Below are 17,320 nucleotides of genomic sequence, written 5' to 3'. Positions count from 1 at the left end.
AAAAACTGACAATATGGTGTTATAACATAACTGCATTGAAAACAACGTCATTAACATTGCTACTGACTTAAAATTACTATAAATACACATGATGATTATTATCTTCTACAAAATTAATGTTTTCACAAATCAAAGCTATTGCTGATAACAGGCATGCATTAATTTCAGATTTAATTATTTTATAAATAATTGTAATGGATCACATACCACGACTATCGGAGGCTGTCTATGTGGGACTGTGTCATGAGATAGGGAGTCCTACAGAAGTGAGGATCAGGAGAGAACTGATAGACACTTAGGAGATAGTAAATAAACCAATGAACATCATGCATGGTCATGAGAGAATGATAAGTGGGAGTCGACGTGAGGGATTCAAACTGATAACATCAGATGTGGATTGGATGTCCTGGAATCCAAAACACAAAGTTATATGTGATCTCTCTCAAGTCAGTCTCTACCGTATCCCACAACACACTGTGATCCTGATGGAGGGTGATGATCTACCACCAGGATTTACCAGACTTAATCTGATGAGTCCCTCAAATGATGAAAACATCAGATCTTCTTGTGTAACTACGAATAACAATTTTTATATTTCAAGTTCATTATTTCGCGATAACAATTTACACTCTCTGAGATGCAATGCCTTTCTCACTTCATCCATTCCTCACGGGCCCTGTTCATCCAATTTCAAATATCTAGATAATGAAGTAGATTTTGTAGTGTGCTTCAAGTCACACCATTGGCCTTTAGCAGCACTACCATGGATACAGAGATGTCGTCAACAAGGATGCCCGTCTGAGGCAGTCATATCAGAGATTTTAAACGGGGGATTCCATGTTGTTCCTATCGGCAGCACACCTGAATGTCGAGAGGAATGGAGAATATCATTTTCTTTAGCAGAACAAAAGCTCGTGTACTCAATGAATCACTGCCAATTTTTGTGTTATGGTCTTTTAAAATTTTTCTTAAAGGAAGTTATTAATTCTAAAGATACTAACCCAGTTCTTTGTTCATACTTTATCAAAACAAGTGTGTTTTGGGTAATTCAGAGTGATAATTCTATTCTATGGAAACCAGATGATTTATTGCATTATTTCTGGAAATGCTTTAAATTATTAATATATTGGGTACGTATCGGAGAATGTCCCAACTTTTTTATTCCACAAAACAACATGTTTAGAGTGAAAGTCACTGGGGCTGTACAAGCTTCATTGTTACATCAATTGCATGATTTGTGTTGTAAGGGTATATCATGTCTTCTATTAAGTCCGACTTTGAACCCTTACTTCAAAAAGGTTGTTTTGAGTAGAATATTGAGAGTTAGTTCACATGAGAGCAGTATCATAAGAAGCACTGAACTAGAAATACGTTTCTTTGAAGAATTAATCCCACTTACATCTGGCTTTTGTTGTAAGGAATACTCCGTATTTGCAGTTTACATGAATCAAATAGAGAGATTAATTAGAGAAAGACTAACAGTTCATCAGACCGTTATGTTACAATGTATTACATCTGCTGTCTTAAGGAATACTGCCCTATTAATACAGAACAGAATAAATTCAAATAAAAACCGCACTGTTTATTACTATTACAGTAAAGTAGAAACATTGTTAAGACTGTCATGTACAATAGGTTACGTGTTTGAAATTTTCTATATTGCTATGTACTTCTACAGAACATGTAGGTATGAGCGTTTACTCACTTGTTTACAGAAAGCACAGGAGAGGATATCACTTCCTTTTATTATGTATCATGGTTATGTAAATATAGATATGTACGAGCAATTCACTGCGGGGAGGTCTTTGGATAAAAAAATCAGGAGAGCAATAGCATTTGACATTGTTATATGAGAGGCTCATTTGCATAAATGAAATGGTGTTAGAGCAGAAGATCTGTAACAACAGCGGCAGGCCTGTATTATTAATTCCACCTCTAGTGATGTTACACATGTTGTTAATCCTGAATCACCACAGACTGGGTGACACAGTCAGGTCACAACAATCTCTACATAATCTACAGACTCTGCTGCTCTATGATGACGGGGTTAATCTACCCATTGTCCTCAGAGATATTTCATGGCAAATACTGGGAATCTGTCAACAAATTACGGGAGACTACTCAGGATCTCTTCAGTCCTATCAACATTCATTACAACAATATCCATTTAACAGGATCCAGAGAGCAACTCTCTTAAGAATGAACACACTTCCTCACCGACTTTTGTAATACTATTTTTTTCAAAATGAAAATACCAGTTGTTTATTTTCGTTATTTTGTCACTTCAGAAAAGTCTGTTCACGATCCTGTAAGAATTATTTGCAATTGTTAATTAAAAATATCACTGTTTCTTATTTAGGTTTCATTATTGATTTCTTACTTCTATTATTTATTTAAATGATTATACCTGTATTGTACTAAATACTTTACTGAGATAATGTTTTCCTTGTATTTTAAAAAATAATTACGTGTCCTAAACATACCACCGAATAGTATGAATTTTAGGACCAATTATATAATATTATATATATTTGAATTTGATATAACAAATTGTCAAATTTATTTAAACTAATTCAATTTGTTTTGGCGCTGGTTATAACGAATTAAACCTGTTATCACAGATATCTTAAATTCGTTAAAAGGAGTTTTAAAATTGTAATCACGAATTAAATTCGGTCAAACGGATTTCAAAATTTGACCTCACAAATTAAAATTGTTTTAACAGTTTTTGAATCCGTCATAACAAATTTGTAGAATTGGTAAATTCAAATTCACATATATTTTTCTATAGATCCTAATTATCAAATTTTCTTAAACTTTCATTCGTTATCACCATTCCAGTTTCAGAATTTGTTTAAACGATTAAAATCTGTTGTAACAAATTTTTGAATTCGATAACAAATTCAACAAAGAACTTTATTCGATAATGCTAATATTTGCCCCCAAATCAAACTTTGATGGAAATATATTTAATTAAGTTCTTAAACAGGGAAATATATGCTGACTTTAAAGCACTGAATATTTTCATAAGTAATGACGCCATATGAACGTAATGACGTCACCAACATGACGTAAATTTCAGTTTTTTATGAATTTTACAGAAAAATGTACATATTTCGTCGATATTTTGAGTAAAAGTCACCGAGCGCATATGTGTTCAGGATCAATATTTTGATATAATGTGTAGAATGATAATATCAATGAAATATGTCAATATTGTTCCTGAACAAACATGCGCTCTATAAATTTTAAAGCCAAAATTGTTGAAATTTTGTCCATTTTGTCCTCTTTCTGAGAAAGGATATAAAATCGGACTAGTTTGTGACGTCATAAAAACAACAATTGTGAATACACTGTTTTGACACTATAATATTTTCTGTTAATTTATATTTCTCATACAATTTATTGAATTCAGCACATTTCAGAAAGTTTTCAAAATTTGACTTTTGTGGGGGCAAATATATGCAATATACCGCATATAGTTCTTTGTAATAAAAATTATATTCATTACAACAAACAAAAACTGTTATAACTAATTAAATTCGTTCTAACAAATTCAACGATTCATTATTTCGAAATAATTTTTTCATTTTCATTGGTTTTTAATTGATAATTCTTTAATATAATCAATTTCCGTGATTAAGAGTTTAATCAATCTTTCTCTGTTAAGTATATATTTGTTTTCTTGTGTGTGGCCGATAGAAATGATATACGTACTCCTCAACATCACATGATCTCACTTCTGGTATTATTTAATATCACGTGATCTCACCTCTGATATAATTTAAACGCCCTTGTTTATTCTCATGAATTTTTTTATTGACTTCTTAGATTGATTTCTGTTTGTTATCTTCATTTTCACTTCATTATTATTGCTAAATATGGTTAATGAAGTACAGTTTTGGTCCAATTCCTAGAAAATTGTGCCTTATCTTACAAAATATTTATTTAGCCATTTCTTTCCTTATGATACACATATATCATTGATTTTACATGAATAATTAACCGCTTACCTTCCATTTTGTTGATCATTATTTCACATCTCTAGGGCAATGTTTACAATTTATTTAATTTAGCTTATCTTCTCAGAGACAAAAGAATTGGTAGTTATTTGTACAAAAACTTTTTTTAAATATTGGAAAATTATCCCTTAATAATGTGTATTTTATGCTAAGAATAACTGTTCTGATCGAAAAACTAAATGTTCTGATCGAAAAACTGTGAATAATTCATATTGGTGTCTTATCATCAATAACAACTAGGTTGTCACAGAATGTCCTTGATAGAATGAAAAAAAAGTGCCCCCCGTTGAATGATATGATGAACGATATGGAGATAACGAATATTATTCAGGATCAAAAGTCCATATACCGTTCACGGTAGCTCAGTCGGTAGAGCGCTCACTCCGTGATCGGGAGGTCATGAGTTCGTATCTCGGCCGCGACTGACCAAGTCGTTAAAATTGGTAGCAACTGTTCCTTCGCCATGCGCTCGGCACTTTGAAGTGAAAGTTGCGGGTCCTTCGGATGAGACCTTAAAAACCGAGGCCCCGTGTTAGCGGCAGGCGTTGGCACGATAAAGATCCCTCACTGCTCAATGGCCCTGAGTGCCGAGTAAAGGTCAAAATTTGAAGCCCTTCACCGGCATACGGTGACGTCTCCATATGAGTGAAAAATTCTCGAGAGGGACGTTAAACAATATACAATCAATCAATCAATCAATCAATCAATCAAAAGTCCATAAAACAATACAAAATAAGAGCAGAGCAAACACGGACCTCCGAAACATCAGAGGTCGCAGCACAGTTAAGGTTACAAATGGAAATATCGGCGATCTTTTAAGATAAAAAATACATACTATATTAGGATGGGCGATTCTTAATAGGAATTCACTGATAAAAAATGTAATGTGGTTTAAATCTACATGTTGGGGACATTTAGATTTTTTATTTCGACTTGTCATGTGATGTCGACGTCACATGACTTTGGCAATTATACTTGCAGTTTAGAGGTCATCTATAAATTTCAATATTGTAAGGGCATAACCAAGTTAAAAATCTTAGTTTTCAAATATCTTAATGTTTTTTGAATTTATGTGTAAAATTTTGACAAGATACATTGAGGGTATGCCCTTGCAATAAATCGATTTATTAGCGCCCTTCCATTATTTTTTCAATGAATCTGCATACAATAACACGACAGTATCGCTTGTCTGGAGAATGCACGTACAGTTTATAAATAAAATATTGAAATAGACATCGTATCCAAGTTAACGGTTTTTTATTTCACTGCAAATTATATTTTATTTGGGAACAAAATACATTTTTCAATGTACAAAATGTGACTTGATCAGCCTCTCACTGTGTACAAACTGCGTCATTTTTTGCGAGATGACGTCACATTGACAAGTGCTTGCGATCGGTGCAGGTTTATATACTGTTGTGTGGGATTTAACAAACGACAAAACTGCATGTAATAGTAAGTTTGTATGTAGTATACAACTATCCAGCTGTTTGAAATAGCAAATAATTTCATTTTGTGGTATTTTGAAGACCTTATATTACGTATGACGTCATAGTAAACATTTCCCGTACAAACTAGGCCCCGCCTCCTTACTGTAACCTTAAATACGGTGGCATCAGGTGCATTAAAGAAATATATGAATGTATACCACGTGATCGTGTTATAAAGTGTTATAGTGTCCTTTATTTTTCTTCGAATTCAATGTTACTAATAAATTGATACTTTTTCGTATCATCTCAAATAAAGATGAATTTGTCTGTCTAGTAGTTATTTCATAATTTACCTCGTATAAAGCTATTATCTTCAAACATGTTTTCCCTTCAGCGCAATTCTCATTCAGCTAAACATTAAAAATGACTAAGAAATAAATGAAGATTAGTGTGCAAGGATAAACATTAATTTAAGACACCTAGACAAGTATAGGTTAGTTCAATTTTTCTTCCAACGCCCCTTTTAAAAAGAATGCATAAATTTCACAATTAAAAAAAAAACCTGATAGAACAGGAAGTAGTTAATTTTAAAAGCAAGGAAAAACTCAATTGTAAAAAAAAAGTTTTTCGTCACACGAAAGGTTTCTCTTGCCTTAAAATTAAGGTCCGAGAGGAAGGTTGAATGCTGAAAAAGGTTCAACATTTTGCACTTAATTTAAGTGGACTCTTTAACTTCCCTTTTTTATTTAACTAAAGAAATACAATCACCCATGTAATAAGTCTACATTTCACAATTATTAACTTCAACAATTGCAATGTGACCATTATTCCATTTTCTTTCTAATCGAAGTCTAACAGTCATTTATTGGCATATCTACTATAGGTAAATGCTCTCACTTACATTACATCAGAGGACAGAGGGCAAGTTTTATAATTGAAATCAGACTTTAAAACTTCAACAGAAGGTAATATTTAGATAAATGACCATTGATTAAGTCTTTCTACGTAAGAGTAATAAATTACAATTTTTCATTGATAATTTCCTTAAGAGTTAGAATTTGGAATTTTTATTAGAGATAAAATGTACAGTATTAATCCTTTAAAACTAACTTGGAATATGGGCGGCAGAACAATGTTCTCGTTAGAAGTCCTTCGTCTCTAATGTGTTTGTTATAGCTTTAAATTAAAAAAAAAACATGCATATAAACCATGTTGTAGCCAAACAAAAACTATTGAGTATGTTCTAAGAAATGCATGTGTCGTCTACTTTTAAGCATTATTCAGCATCTAAATAAAATCTAAGAGTAATTAGCTTTCTATTTAACGAATAACAGTCAAGTTATTTGGTCTCATGATATGATCAATCTAATTGCTCTCTCGATAATTGGTATGAAGGCCGAAGGCGTCAAAATATCACGCGAGCAAATTGATTGATAATCATCATAAAACAAAAAACAAGACAGGTATCCCTTATATTTACATTTTAACCTGATCTTTAATTCCACTAAAAAACCCGAGTAATAAATCTCAGCATTCCCAGGTATATTACTTAGCAACACGCAGCGAAAAAGGACGTTCTGAGCAAAATGTATTTTGGGGTTACTAATTAATTACTTTATTTGTAGTTTTATCTCATAGAAAGGCATTAGAAAATGTAATTTTTTACTGTTAGCCAGAAATTCCTATACGATATCTATGGATTATACATTACTGCAAGAGAATCTGAAATTCAAAGAAAACACGGTTCTCTAACCCCAAAGAGAATAATTAAGTTGTACTTCATGATCTATTACTAAGAGTTTCTACCAAAGAGGTAATTTTGGTCAATATTGCAAATTACATATACCGGTATTAGAATGCTATGTGTATTCAGACTGTAAAACAAACGTTATTTATGAAAAAATATTAAATTTATTATAACCACTCATGTGATGTGAAGCCATTAAATCAATTAAGCCCACCTTCTTTACGATTACCGTTAACATGTATATCCAATCAGATTAGGGACTGATAAAGAATTCGTTTGAAAATTACTTAAATAGTGTAAAATTGATATCCACTATCACCACTCAAAAAGAGGAGAAATGATAATGATGTATAATTACTATTACAGGGGATTGTTCTGGGCCTTGTTTGTTTTTTTCATTTAGGCTTTCCGAATCAGTGTCGAAACGGTATATTGCTCAATTAAATAAGAACGGCGTTTTTATTCGAGAAAATCTTTTGGCAGAGTATGACGCATATTCCATAACTATGTGTGCATCCATGTGTGGTCCAGAATGTACGTATTTTGGCGTCAATTTGCACGCTAATAAATGTCGAGTTTATTCGGGATGTCATCCGGGTAGATTAACAGATGTTCAAGTAGGATGGATTTTCTGCTATCCGGAATCAGAAGGTATTTCAATTTCATTACGGTAAAAATGGCACAAAACGAAATCTGCTAAAAGAAAATTATTCCAACCACTGAATAATATGAAACTTATGATAAAAATTAAGATATGGTAACAGAAAGAAAAAGAAAAAAATAGTACAAACTTTAGCTGCCCCTATGCAGACGGACTATTGAAAATTGACAAAAGGGAATAATTTTACTGAGAACAGTTTTTTTAAACGTTATTCTCGTGAGATTTAAAAGTGAAATAAATATAGAATGTCTAACTTCTTTTCGATTACCGTTAACATGTGTATCCAATCAGCTTATGGACTGATAAAGAATTTGTTTACAAATAACTTAAATAGTGTAAAATTTATGTTGCTTATAGCGAGCGCAGCGAGGCGGCGCGAAGCGCCGCTCGCATAGCGAGCTCTTAAAGCAACGCCTGTGCGAAGAGATAATTTGGACTACTGCACATTTATTTGATAGATTTTTTTGATGCCGTAATTTCGACCCACAATGCATCACTTGTTTTAGCTACGTTCTCCCAAGAATGACGGCAAATGTTCAACAAAAAGTTTACTCGCCTTTACTTAATGGATATATATTGAAGATAAATAGAAAGGAAACGTTTTTCACTAACTTTCAGCACTGTTCAGGCTTTTTCTCGATATATTGCAACTTACATAGGACGTCATGTGACGTCAGAGTCTAGACGCACCAAATGTCACGTGCGGTTTGACGAACCCGATCTAAATCAAAACAACAGAAGAGTTTGCGCTCGCTCTAACGGTCGCACCGTCAACATATTAACAACTCAAAAAGAGGAGAGATGTTAATGGTGTATAATTACTATTACAAGCGAATGTTCTAGGCCTTGGTTTTTAATTTAACTCCTCAAATACAAACTTATAGGCGAGTATATAGGGTATGTGTGCAGCCATGTGTTGTCCAGAATGTACGTATTTTGGTGTTAATTTGCACACAAAGAAATGTCGCGTTTACTCGGGAAGTCAGCCAGATAATTCAACAGAAATTCAAGTAGGATGGAAATACTACGGTCCGGAATCTAATAAATTTTTAATTACAGTACAGCCCGTACATACAAAACTAGTAAAAATGTGTGGTGGCTACTGGGTAATATAAACGCGAAGATAAACCTTAAAGAAATAGAAAAAATAAATATAAAATTAACACCCTTTGATACTACGGCTCTATACATAAGAAATATATAAAATTGACAATAGGGAATATTTTTTTACTCAAAACAATAATACATCAAACCATTTATAATGATAAGCTTTCCTTAAGATATTTTGCAGCCACTGGATATGAAACTTATGATGAAACTTACGACATGGTACGAGAAGAAATGGATAAAAAAGTGACAGCATTTAGACCGATTCCTATATGCATAAGGCATATTTAAAAAAAAAAACGAGGACAGTAAATAATATTTACTCAAAACAGATATTTCTTTAAACTTTTTTTGTTCAACAATGACAAATGAAATTTATTTAGTATGTCTTAATATTCATTGAAATCTTAACAAAATTGTTATTCGACGCTGCCTTACATTAATAGATGGAACATACCTGTTGGGTACAGATTGAAAGAAGTGAATAAGATACTCATTCATAAATATTAATATTACTGTTTCAATTTTTTTCTTTAACCCTATTTCTTTAATAATTTTTAGGAAATTAACGTCCATTGAATTGTAAAGCTTTGCTTGCTGATGATCATACAGTGTCTGCTGTTTACACTATTTATCCCTGTAACAACCAATGGTCAGTCAATGTCCAGTGTGATATGACCACCACGGGTGGAGGTTGGACGGTCAGTTTCAGAATTATTCAATTTTTTTTAGTGCATGGATTTATAACTGAAAACTTTTGAATACTAAAATTAATGACAATTCTTCATCAATCCCATAGGTTATACGGACGCGTGTTGAGGGATCAATCGCATAGGTTATACAGAGGCGTGTTGAGGGATCAATCCCATAGGTTATACAGAGGCGTGTTGAGGGATCAACCGATTTCAACAAAACGTGGAATGAGTACAAAGATGGATTTGGTTCTGTGAACTCATCTTATTGGTTGGGTAAAGATTTTTTTGTTTTCTTTTTACGAAAAATTGTATCCTTATTTTGAATCTATAAGAAATATAATATAGTGATATTTCACTGTGAAATTACTAATTTTCGTGGGGGAGGGGGGAGTTAAATTTCGTTGTTTTCGAGGTATGAAGAGACCAACAAATTAATGACCACTGCAAAATGTATATAATCATATGCATTACTACTAAACATTTTTCAACCACAAATTCAAATCCCCATAAATCAATATTTTTTTCCCCTCAAAGAACGAAAATTTGACTCTATGAAAATATGTGATTTTACAGTACTTTCATTGCTTCGACTTAGAAGAATATTTTGTACGTGTTTAAATATATGAGTTGTCTGTACATACATGAGATGCATGTACATGTTTATAGATACATGATTTTTATAAATCAGTTGCTCCTATGTAAGATTCACATGATCAATATCACTATTTTAAGGAATTGACGTCATTCATCTGTTAACCAAACAGAAGCCGTCTCTGTACGTGTCTATAACGCTGACCAATAAAACTACTCTATATCAGCAGTACGGGGAATTCTCCATATCCAACGAGGCAGACAACTACAGACTTTACCTGAATGGACCGACCACAGGAATACTAGGTGAGATGTCAGTTATTCAACAGACTAGTTGTACATTGGAATGGTTAGTTATCTATCTGTGTGGGAGATATCAATTATTAAACAGACTAGTTGTACATTGGAGAGGTTAGTTATGTTTCTGTTTTGGAGATGTCAATTATTTACCAGGCTAGTTGTACATTGGATAGGTTAGTTATGTATCTGTGTGGGAGATGTCAATTATTTAACAGACTAGTTGTACATTGGAATGGTTAGTTATCTATCTGTGTGTGAGATGTCAATTATTTAACAGACTAGTTGTACATTGGATAGGTTAGTTATCTATCTGTGTGGGAGATGTCAATTATTTAACAGACTAGTTGTACATTGGATAGGTTAGTTATCTATCTGTGTGGGAGATGTCTGTTATTTAACAGACTAGTTGTACATTGGATAGGTTAGTTATGTATCTGTCTGGGAGATGTCAATTATCTAACAGACTATTTGTACATTGTATAGGTTAGTTATGTATCTGTCTGGGAGATGTCAATTATTTAACAGACTAGTTGTACATTGGATAGTTTAGTTATCTATCTGTGTGGGAGATGTCTGTTATTTAACAGACTAGTTGTACATTGGATAGGTTAGTCATGTATCTGTCTGGGAGATGTCAATTATCTAACAGACTATTTGTACATTGTATAGGTTAGTTATGTATCTGTGTGGGAGATGTCAATTATTTAACAGACTGGTTGTACATTGGATAGGTTACTTATGTATTTGTGTGGGAGATGTGAATTATTGAAAGACTAGCTGTACATTGGATAGGTTAGTTATATATATATATGTGTGGGAGATGTCAGTTACTTACCACACTATTTGTACATTGGATAGGTTAGTTATGTATCTGTGTGGGAGATGTCAATTATTTAACAGACTAGTTGTACATTGGATAGGTTAGTTATCTATCTGTGTGGGAGATGTCAATTATTTAACAGACTAGTTGTAAATTGGATAGGTTAGTTATATATCTGTGTGGGAGATGTCAATTATTTAACAGACTAGTTGTATATTGGATAGGTTAGTTATGTGTCTGTGTAGGAGATATCAGTTATTTAACAGACAAGTTGTACACTAGATAGGTTAATTATGTTTCTCTGTGGGAGATGTCAATTATTTAACAGACTAGTTGTACATAGGATAGGTTACTTATGTTTTTGTGTGGGAGATGTCAATTATTTAACAGACTAGTTGTACATTAGATAGGTTAGTTATGTATCTGTGTGGGATATGTCAATTATTTAACAGACTGGTTGTACATTGGATAGGTTAGTTATGTATCTGTCTGGGAGATGTCAATTATTTAACAGACTAGTTGTATATTGGATAGGTTAGTTATGTATCTGTGTGGGAGATGTCAATTATTTAACAGACTAGTCGTACATTGGATAGGTTACTTATGTATCTGTGTGGGAGATGTCTGTTATTTAACAGACTAGTTGTACATTGGATAGGTTAGTTATGTTTCTGTGTGGGAGATGTCAATTATTTAACAGACTAGTTGTACATTGGATAGGTTAGTTATGTATCTGTGTGGGAGATGTCAATTATTTAACAGACTAGTTGTAAATTGGATAGGTTAGTTATATATCTGTGTGGGAGATGTCAATTATTTAACAGACTAGTTGTATATTGGATAGGTTAGTTATGTGTCTGTGTAGGAGATATCAGTTATTTAACAGACTAGTTGTACACTAGATAGGTTAGTTATGTTTCTCTGTGGGAGATGTCAATTATTTAACAGACTAGTTGTACATAGGATAGGTTACTTATGTATTTGTGTGGGAGATGTCAATTATTTAACAGACTAGTTGTACATTAGATAGGTTAGTTATGTATCTGTGTGGGATATGTCAATTATTTAACAGACTGGTTGTATATTGGATAGTTTAGTTATGTATCTGTGTGGGAGATGTCAATTATTTAACAGACTAGTTGTACATTGGATAGGTTAGTTATGTATCTGTGTGGGATATGTCAATTATTTAACAGACTGGTTGTATATTGGATAGTTTAGTTATGTATCTGTGTGGGAGATGTCAGTTATTTAACAGACTAGTTGTACATTGGATAGGTTAGTTATGTATCTGTGTAGGGAGATGTCAATTATTTAACAGACTGGTTGTGCATTGGATAGGTTAGTTATATATCTGTGTGGTAAAGTGTGAAGGAGGGTAATATCATTCATCTTTGATAATTTTGTCAATAAACAGGCCTTACAATGAGTGAATAGTGTGTGCTTGCCATGGGAAATAAAACTCTTTAGTTTGAAGAATTTAAAATGTTTATAACTGTAAAAGATCATAACCTTATAATATTTAAAATTGTATAAAAAGAAGTGTTTGAATTTTCTTTTTATTCGGAGATCAATTTACATTATCAAAAGCTATGCTTTATTCCTGCTCCACAACATTTGTTATACCACTATATACTTTTGACTGTTGACGTTATACTCAAGCTGTAGCCGAAACTGTGCGAATGTGAGAAAGACAGAGCCGTTTTAGTCCTACAATTTATGAATGTAACTACATGTATTTAGTTCCGGTGTAAAGACGAATAATGACCCCCATCGAATAATGACCGGGGGTCATTTTTCAACGACAAAAAATGACCCCCTACCCGTAGAAAAAAAAATCATTTTTTGTAGAAAAAGTGTCCTAGGGGTCATTATTTTATATGTTAGTCCTATAAAAAATTGAGCCCTATTGAAAAATGACCCCCTTTAAAGTGAAAAGAGATTCTTTAATTTCAAGTAAATAAAATTTCTTTTTAATATTCCTCCTTATAGTGTTTGCTTAAAGAATGATATTCCACTTGTTTTTAGAAATCAAATCATGCAACAATCAGGTTCCAATACTCTTTAATAGAAAAAAAAATCATTTTTCTTTCATTTCAACTTTTAGCTTGTATAAATTTGGCAAATCCTATTTGACAATGAAAGAGGAGTAAATATTTAACCCCCCCCCCTCCAAAAAAAAAATAAATAAAAATTACGTCAAATAAAAACAAACAAAGAAAAAATAAATAAATGAAAAGCGAAGTAACTGTTGAAAATTAGTAGAAGAGTAGATTATTTTAAGATTATTTTTAGTCCCTCCTTATAGAAAAATAAAGGTAGGTTAGTTTTTTTGTTGCTTTTGTTGATAATCGACTTCCTCCTAAATAAGTTAAGGGGATGGGGTGGGTATTACAATTAAGAATATGCTCTGTAAAGCTATGGGCTAGTGTAAAATACACATTCTAATGCAAAAACTATACATGTAGACATAACCTTTTGATTTAGAACACAGTATTCATTACATTTCTTAATTCTTGTTTACTCCACCCTTTTACCTAGTTCTGAGTATATTTTTCAGAGAATTTAATATAAAAAACAAAGAACAAACATTTTCATTTTTGTAACGTCTTCTTTATACTGTATCATAATATGAAAAGTTAATTTCATTTTATGTCCCTGTAATCAAAGATTCGGGGGTATATAGTTTTATCGTGTCCGTCTTTATGTCTGTCTGTCTATCTGGCGGTCTGTTTCTCCGCAAAGACTTTAACATTGACCATAACTTCTCATTCATTGTAGCTATGCCTTTCATATTCAATATGCGTATATTCGTTGTGACAAGACCTTACTTTGGGTACCACCAAATTTGACCTTTTGCCCTTTACGTTGGAGTTTGTCCCATTTTTCAAAAAAATTCCAAATTCTTAATTTTACTTTTAAACGGTAAATACTAGACTTAAGTACTCTCATACTTCACAGATGTAATACTTTAAACAATAAAATGCTTTCTTTGTTTGTTATTACTGGAATTAACGGAAGCAGCTGTTGCAGAAAAAATACATAACCCGCGTAAGCGGGTTATGTATTTTTTTTCTGCAATAGCTGCGACCGTTAATTCCAGTAATAACAAACAAAGAAAGACATTTAATTGTTTATATTTATATCTGTTTAAATAATCATTCAAAGAAGGATTAAAAAGTTTAATTATTGTATTAATGATGTGAATGTCTTTATACGTTTCATTGATGGAACAGCCACTGATCAAGGAATTTGTACAGGCGACATGCCTAATGTAGTTCATGCAGTGATTAACGCAATGGGTTTTCTTAAGAAATAAAGGAGAAAATATTCAATGGATGTAAATATTGTTACGTGTTACATTAAACCTTTAAGAAACCATCAACTTTGACCCTTTGACCTTTGAGTTTGACCAATCTTTCAAACACTTAGCCATTTATTTTGAACAATTGGTGCTAGGGCTTTCCTATTTTGCAATAGTATTTCTTGTAAGAAGACCCTACTTTGGGTACCATTATATTTAAGAAAAGCTTAATCTTCGCTATGTTGCCATACAGGGGCATAGCTGTTTCACAAACACATCTTTTTATATATAAGAGGAGTTGCGGATAACAGATGGATACCCCAAAGCGTAACAGACGAACGGACATCCCGATCACAATATACCCTCCCGCTTTTCAAGCGGAGGATATAATAATATATGATACTGTTGATTTTTTCTGTCAGTACGATGATTTCCACCATCGAAAAACAATGTTTACCTTACCCTTTAGGCTCGATAAATCTTTACTCCTTTAGATTCTGAATCATCGCATTAACCTTAAAATATAGCTATAATCGTATGTTATAAGATCAACATATCATCAATTTATTCCAAATAAGCTCAGGTGAGCATTTTGGCCAATATGCTTCTTTATCTATTTTTTTTTTTTGCCCCCTAAAAATTTCAGCTTTAATCCACAGGGAGTCATTTTTCTTCACGGGGGTTCTGCAAATTTGTAGGGTGGTGCCACTTTTTCTACGTCGAATAATGACCGGGGTCATTTTTCGCTATCGAAAAATGACCCCCGGTCATTATTCGATGGGGGTCATTATTCGTCTTTACACCGGATCATAGTGGAAGAAAACAGAAAGTACATGTATGCCATCGTCTCAAGCCACGGTCCGGTGTCCGCATATAGCTCTCTCCTACCCGTGGCTGCTTGATCACAAAAAGTGTCGTAATCTTGAATATTTACGCCTCTCTATTGTGACGTCATATTCAGTCGGTGGCAAGATTTGTTTCCATCGCAATTGAAATCATCAACTGACGTCAACAGTATGCAAGAAATATTTCCTAAACTGTGATTGGACATTGAAAGGTCGCAATAAAGTTCATCTTCCGACTATGCTTTACTCGCATTGGTCAAAATTTTAATGAGCTACGAAGAATTCTCTCCTCGTTCAACCACGGCCAGAATTGGAAAGGATCGTACATTTTAGCTGTGGTTTGCGACGATGATGTATGCAAAAGTTATTCTTTATTACTAATTAATTAACAGTGGATGAAATTTTATTTTTGTTGAATGTTTGTCAATTATAATCAATCCGAATTAATTTTCAATATTGACAAAACGATTCATACGATTAACGAGGCCGAGTCTAATTCGAGTGCGCATGCAGCTTTTTAATTTCATGCAGTCATGCAGTCATTTGTGTGACAGTACACCTTTGAAAATTATTTTAATTCTAATACAAAATTAACATTATTTGTAACTCCAACTGATCCAAAAATGTGATTTTACGACAATTATTGGAAAAAGAACGTTGAAATGGCTCTTACAACGTCACCGCTTTCTGATTTTGTAAGCAATGCATGACGCTGAAGAATGACGCATGACTCCCTTGTATGTTCAAGACGTCCATGGATATTATGCTAAAAACTCATGACAGAACTTCCCTAGAAACATACTAGCAATCTAAAAATTGCTATTTATGCCGAAAAAAATTGTATGCACCGATAATTCATCAGCAAAAATATGTATTTATACCGTAATGTGGCAATTTTAGAGGTATTATTTGCTTCGAAAAAACAAACTTAGTAATTACTACCTAGACCAATCGAGATGGTGAACTTTTTTGAAATTTCACAATTTGGTGACTGTTTACATTTGCTTTCATTTACTTGAATGAAAAAGAAATCCCAAGGGCAGAAGTACAAAAAATATGGAAAAAATGTAATAATTTGGCGATTTTCCAACAAATTCCCATAGGGTCCAATAGTAAAGTTTGACAACATTTAAGATGGCCCACTAAGAAATCGGGGTGGTAAACATTCGATTTTTTAAGCCTAAAACAATAAATATATCAGAAAAAAATCAAAAATCAAAAAAAAATTCAGAATCACTAGGGCAGAAATAATTAGATTCGGCTTCGTTAAAGTAAATGTGTACAATATAAAAAAAGCATATGATCTGATTTAACAATAAATTTTGTAAATAAGAATGATTTAGCGTTTGGTGTTTAATATTTTATCCTTAATTACAGGTGATAGCATAATGTTGACAACAGGAATGTCTGACACAAATCTGTTTGGGATGACATTTAGTACACTAGACAGAGATAATGTTGAACACAGGAATGTCTGACACAAATCTGTTTGGGGTGACATTTAGTACACTAGACAGAGATAATGATGAACACAGGAATGTCTGACACAGATCTGTTTGGGGTGGCATTTAGCACACTAGTCAGAGATAAGGATGAACACAGGAATATTTGACACAAATCTGTTTGGATGGCATTTAGTACACTAGACAGAGATAATGATGAACACAGGAATGTCTGACACAAATCTGTTTGGGATGACATTTAGTACACTAGACAGAGATAATGACGAACACAGGAATGTCTGACACAAATCTGTTTGGGGTGACATTTAGTACACTAGACAGAGATAATGATGAAC

At 32.9% G+C, this 17,320-nt stretch overlaps 1 protein-coding gene across 1 annotated transcript; it reads left to right on the top strand.

Moving 5' to 3' along the window:
- Window positions 1-326: 326 nt before the first annotated feature.
- Window positions 327-17,000, top strand: LOC134258487 (microfibril-associated glycoprotein 4-like). Its single transcript, XM_062741050.1, has 4 exons — window positions 327-569; window positions 9,839-9,935; window positions 10,395-10,559; window positions 16,900-17,000. Exons 1-4 carry the CDS (start codon window positions 327-329, stop codon window positions 16,998-17,000), a joined length of 606 nt encoding a protein of 201 aa, XP_062597034.1.
- Window positions 17,001-17,320: the final 320 nt, after the last annotated feature.

The sequence above is a fragment of the Saccostrea cucullata genome, unplaced genomic scaffold (genome assembly GCF_032062105.1).
Source record: "Saccostrea cucullata isolate Sc308-1 unplaced genomic scaffold, CSIRO_AGI_Scuc_v1 ctg764, whole genome shotgun sequence".
Taxonomy (NCBI): Eukaryota; Metazoa; Mollusca; class Bivalvia; order Ostreida; family Ostreidae; genus Saccostrea; species Saccostrea cuccullata.
The sequence above is the reverse complement of the archived record's forward strand: the minus strand, read 5'-3'. Positions and strand labels throughout refer to the sequence as shown.

Coding starts and splice junctions, on each gene's coding strand:
- LOC134258487 (XM_062741050.1), top strand. CDS start 327: ATGCATGGTCATGAGAGAATGATAAGTGGGAGTCGACGTGAGGGATTC. Junction 570..9,838: donor AAAACATCAGATCTTCTTGT/GTAACTACGAAT, acceptor TCAATCCCATAG/GTTATACAGAGGCGTGTTGA. Junction 9,936..10,394: donor GAACTCATCTTATTGGTTGG/GTAAAGATTTTT, acceptor CACTATTTTAAG/GAATTGACGTCATTCATCTG.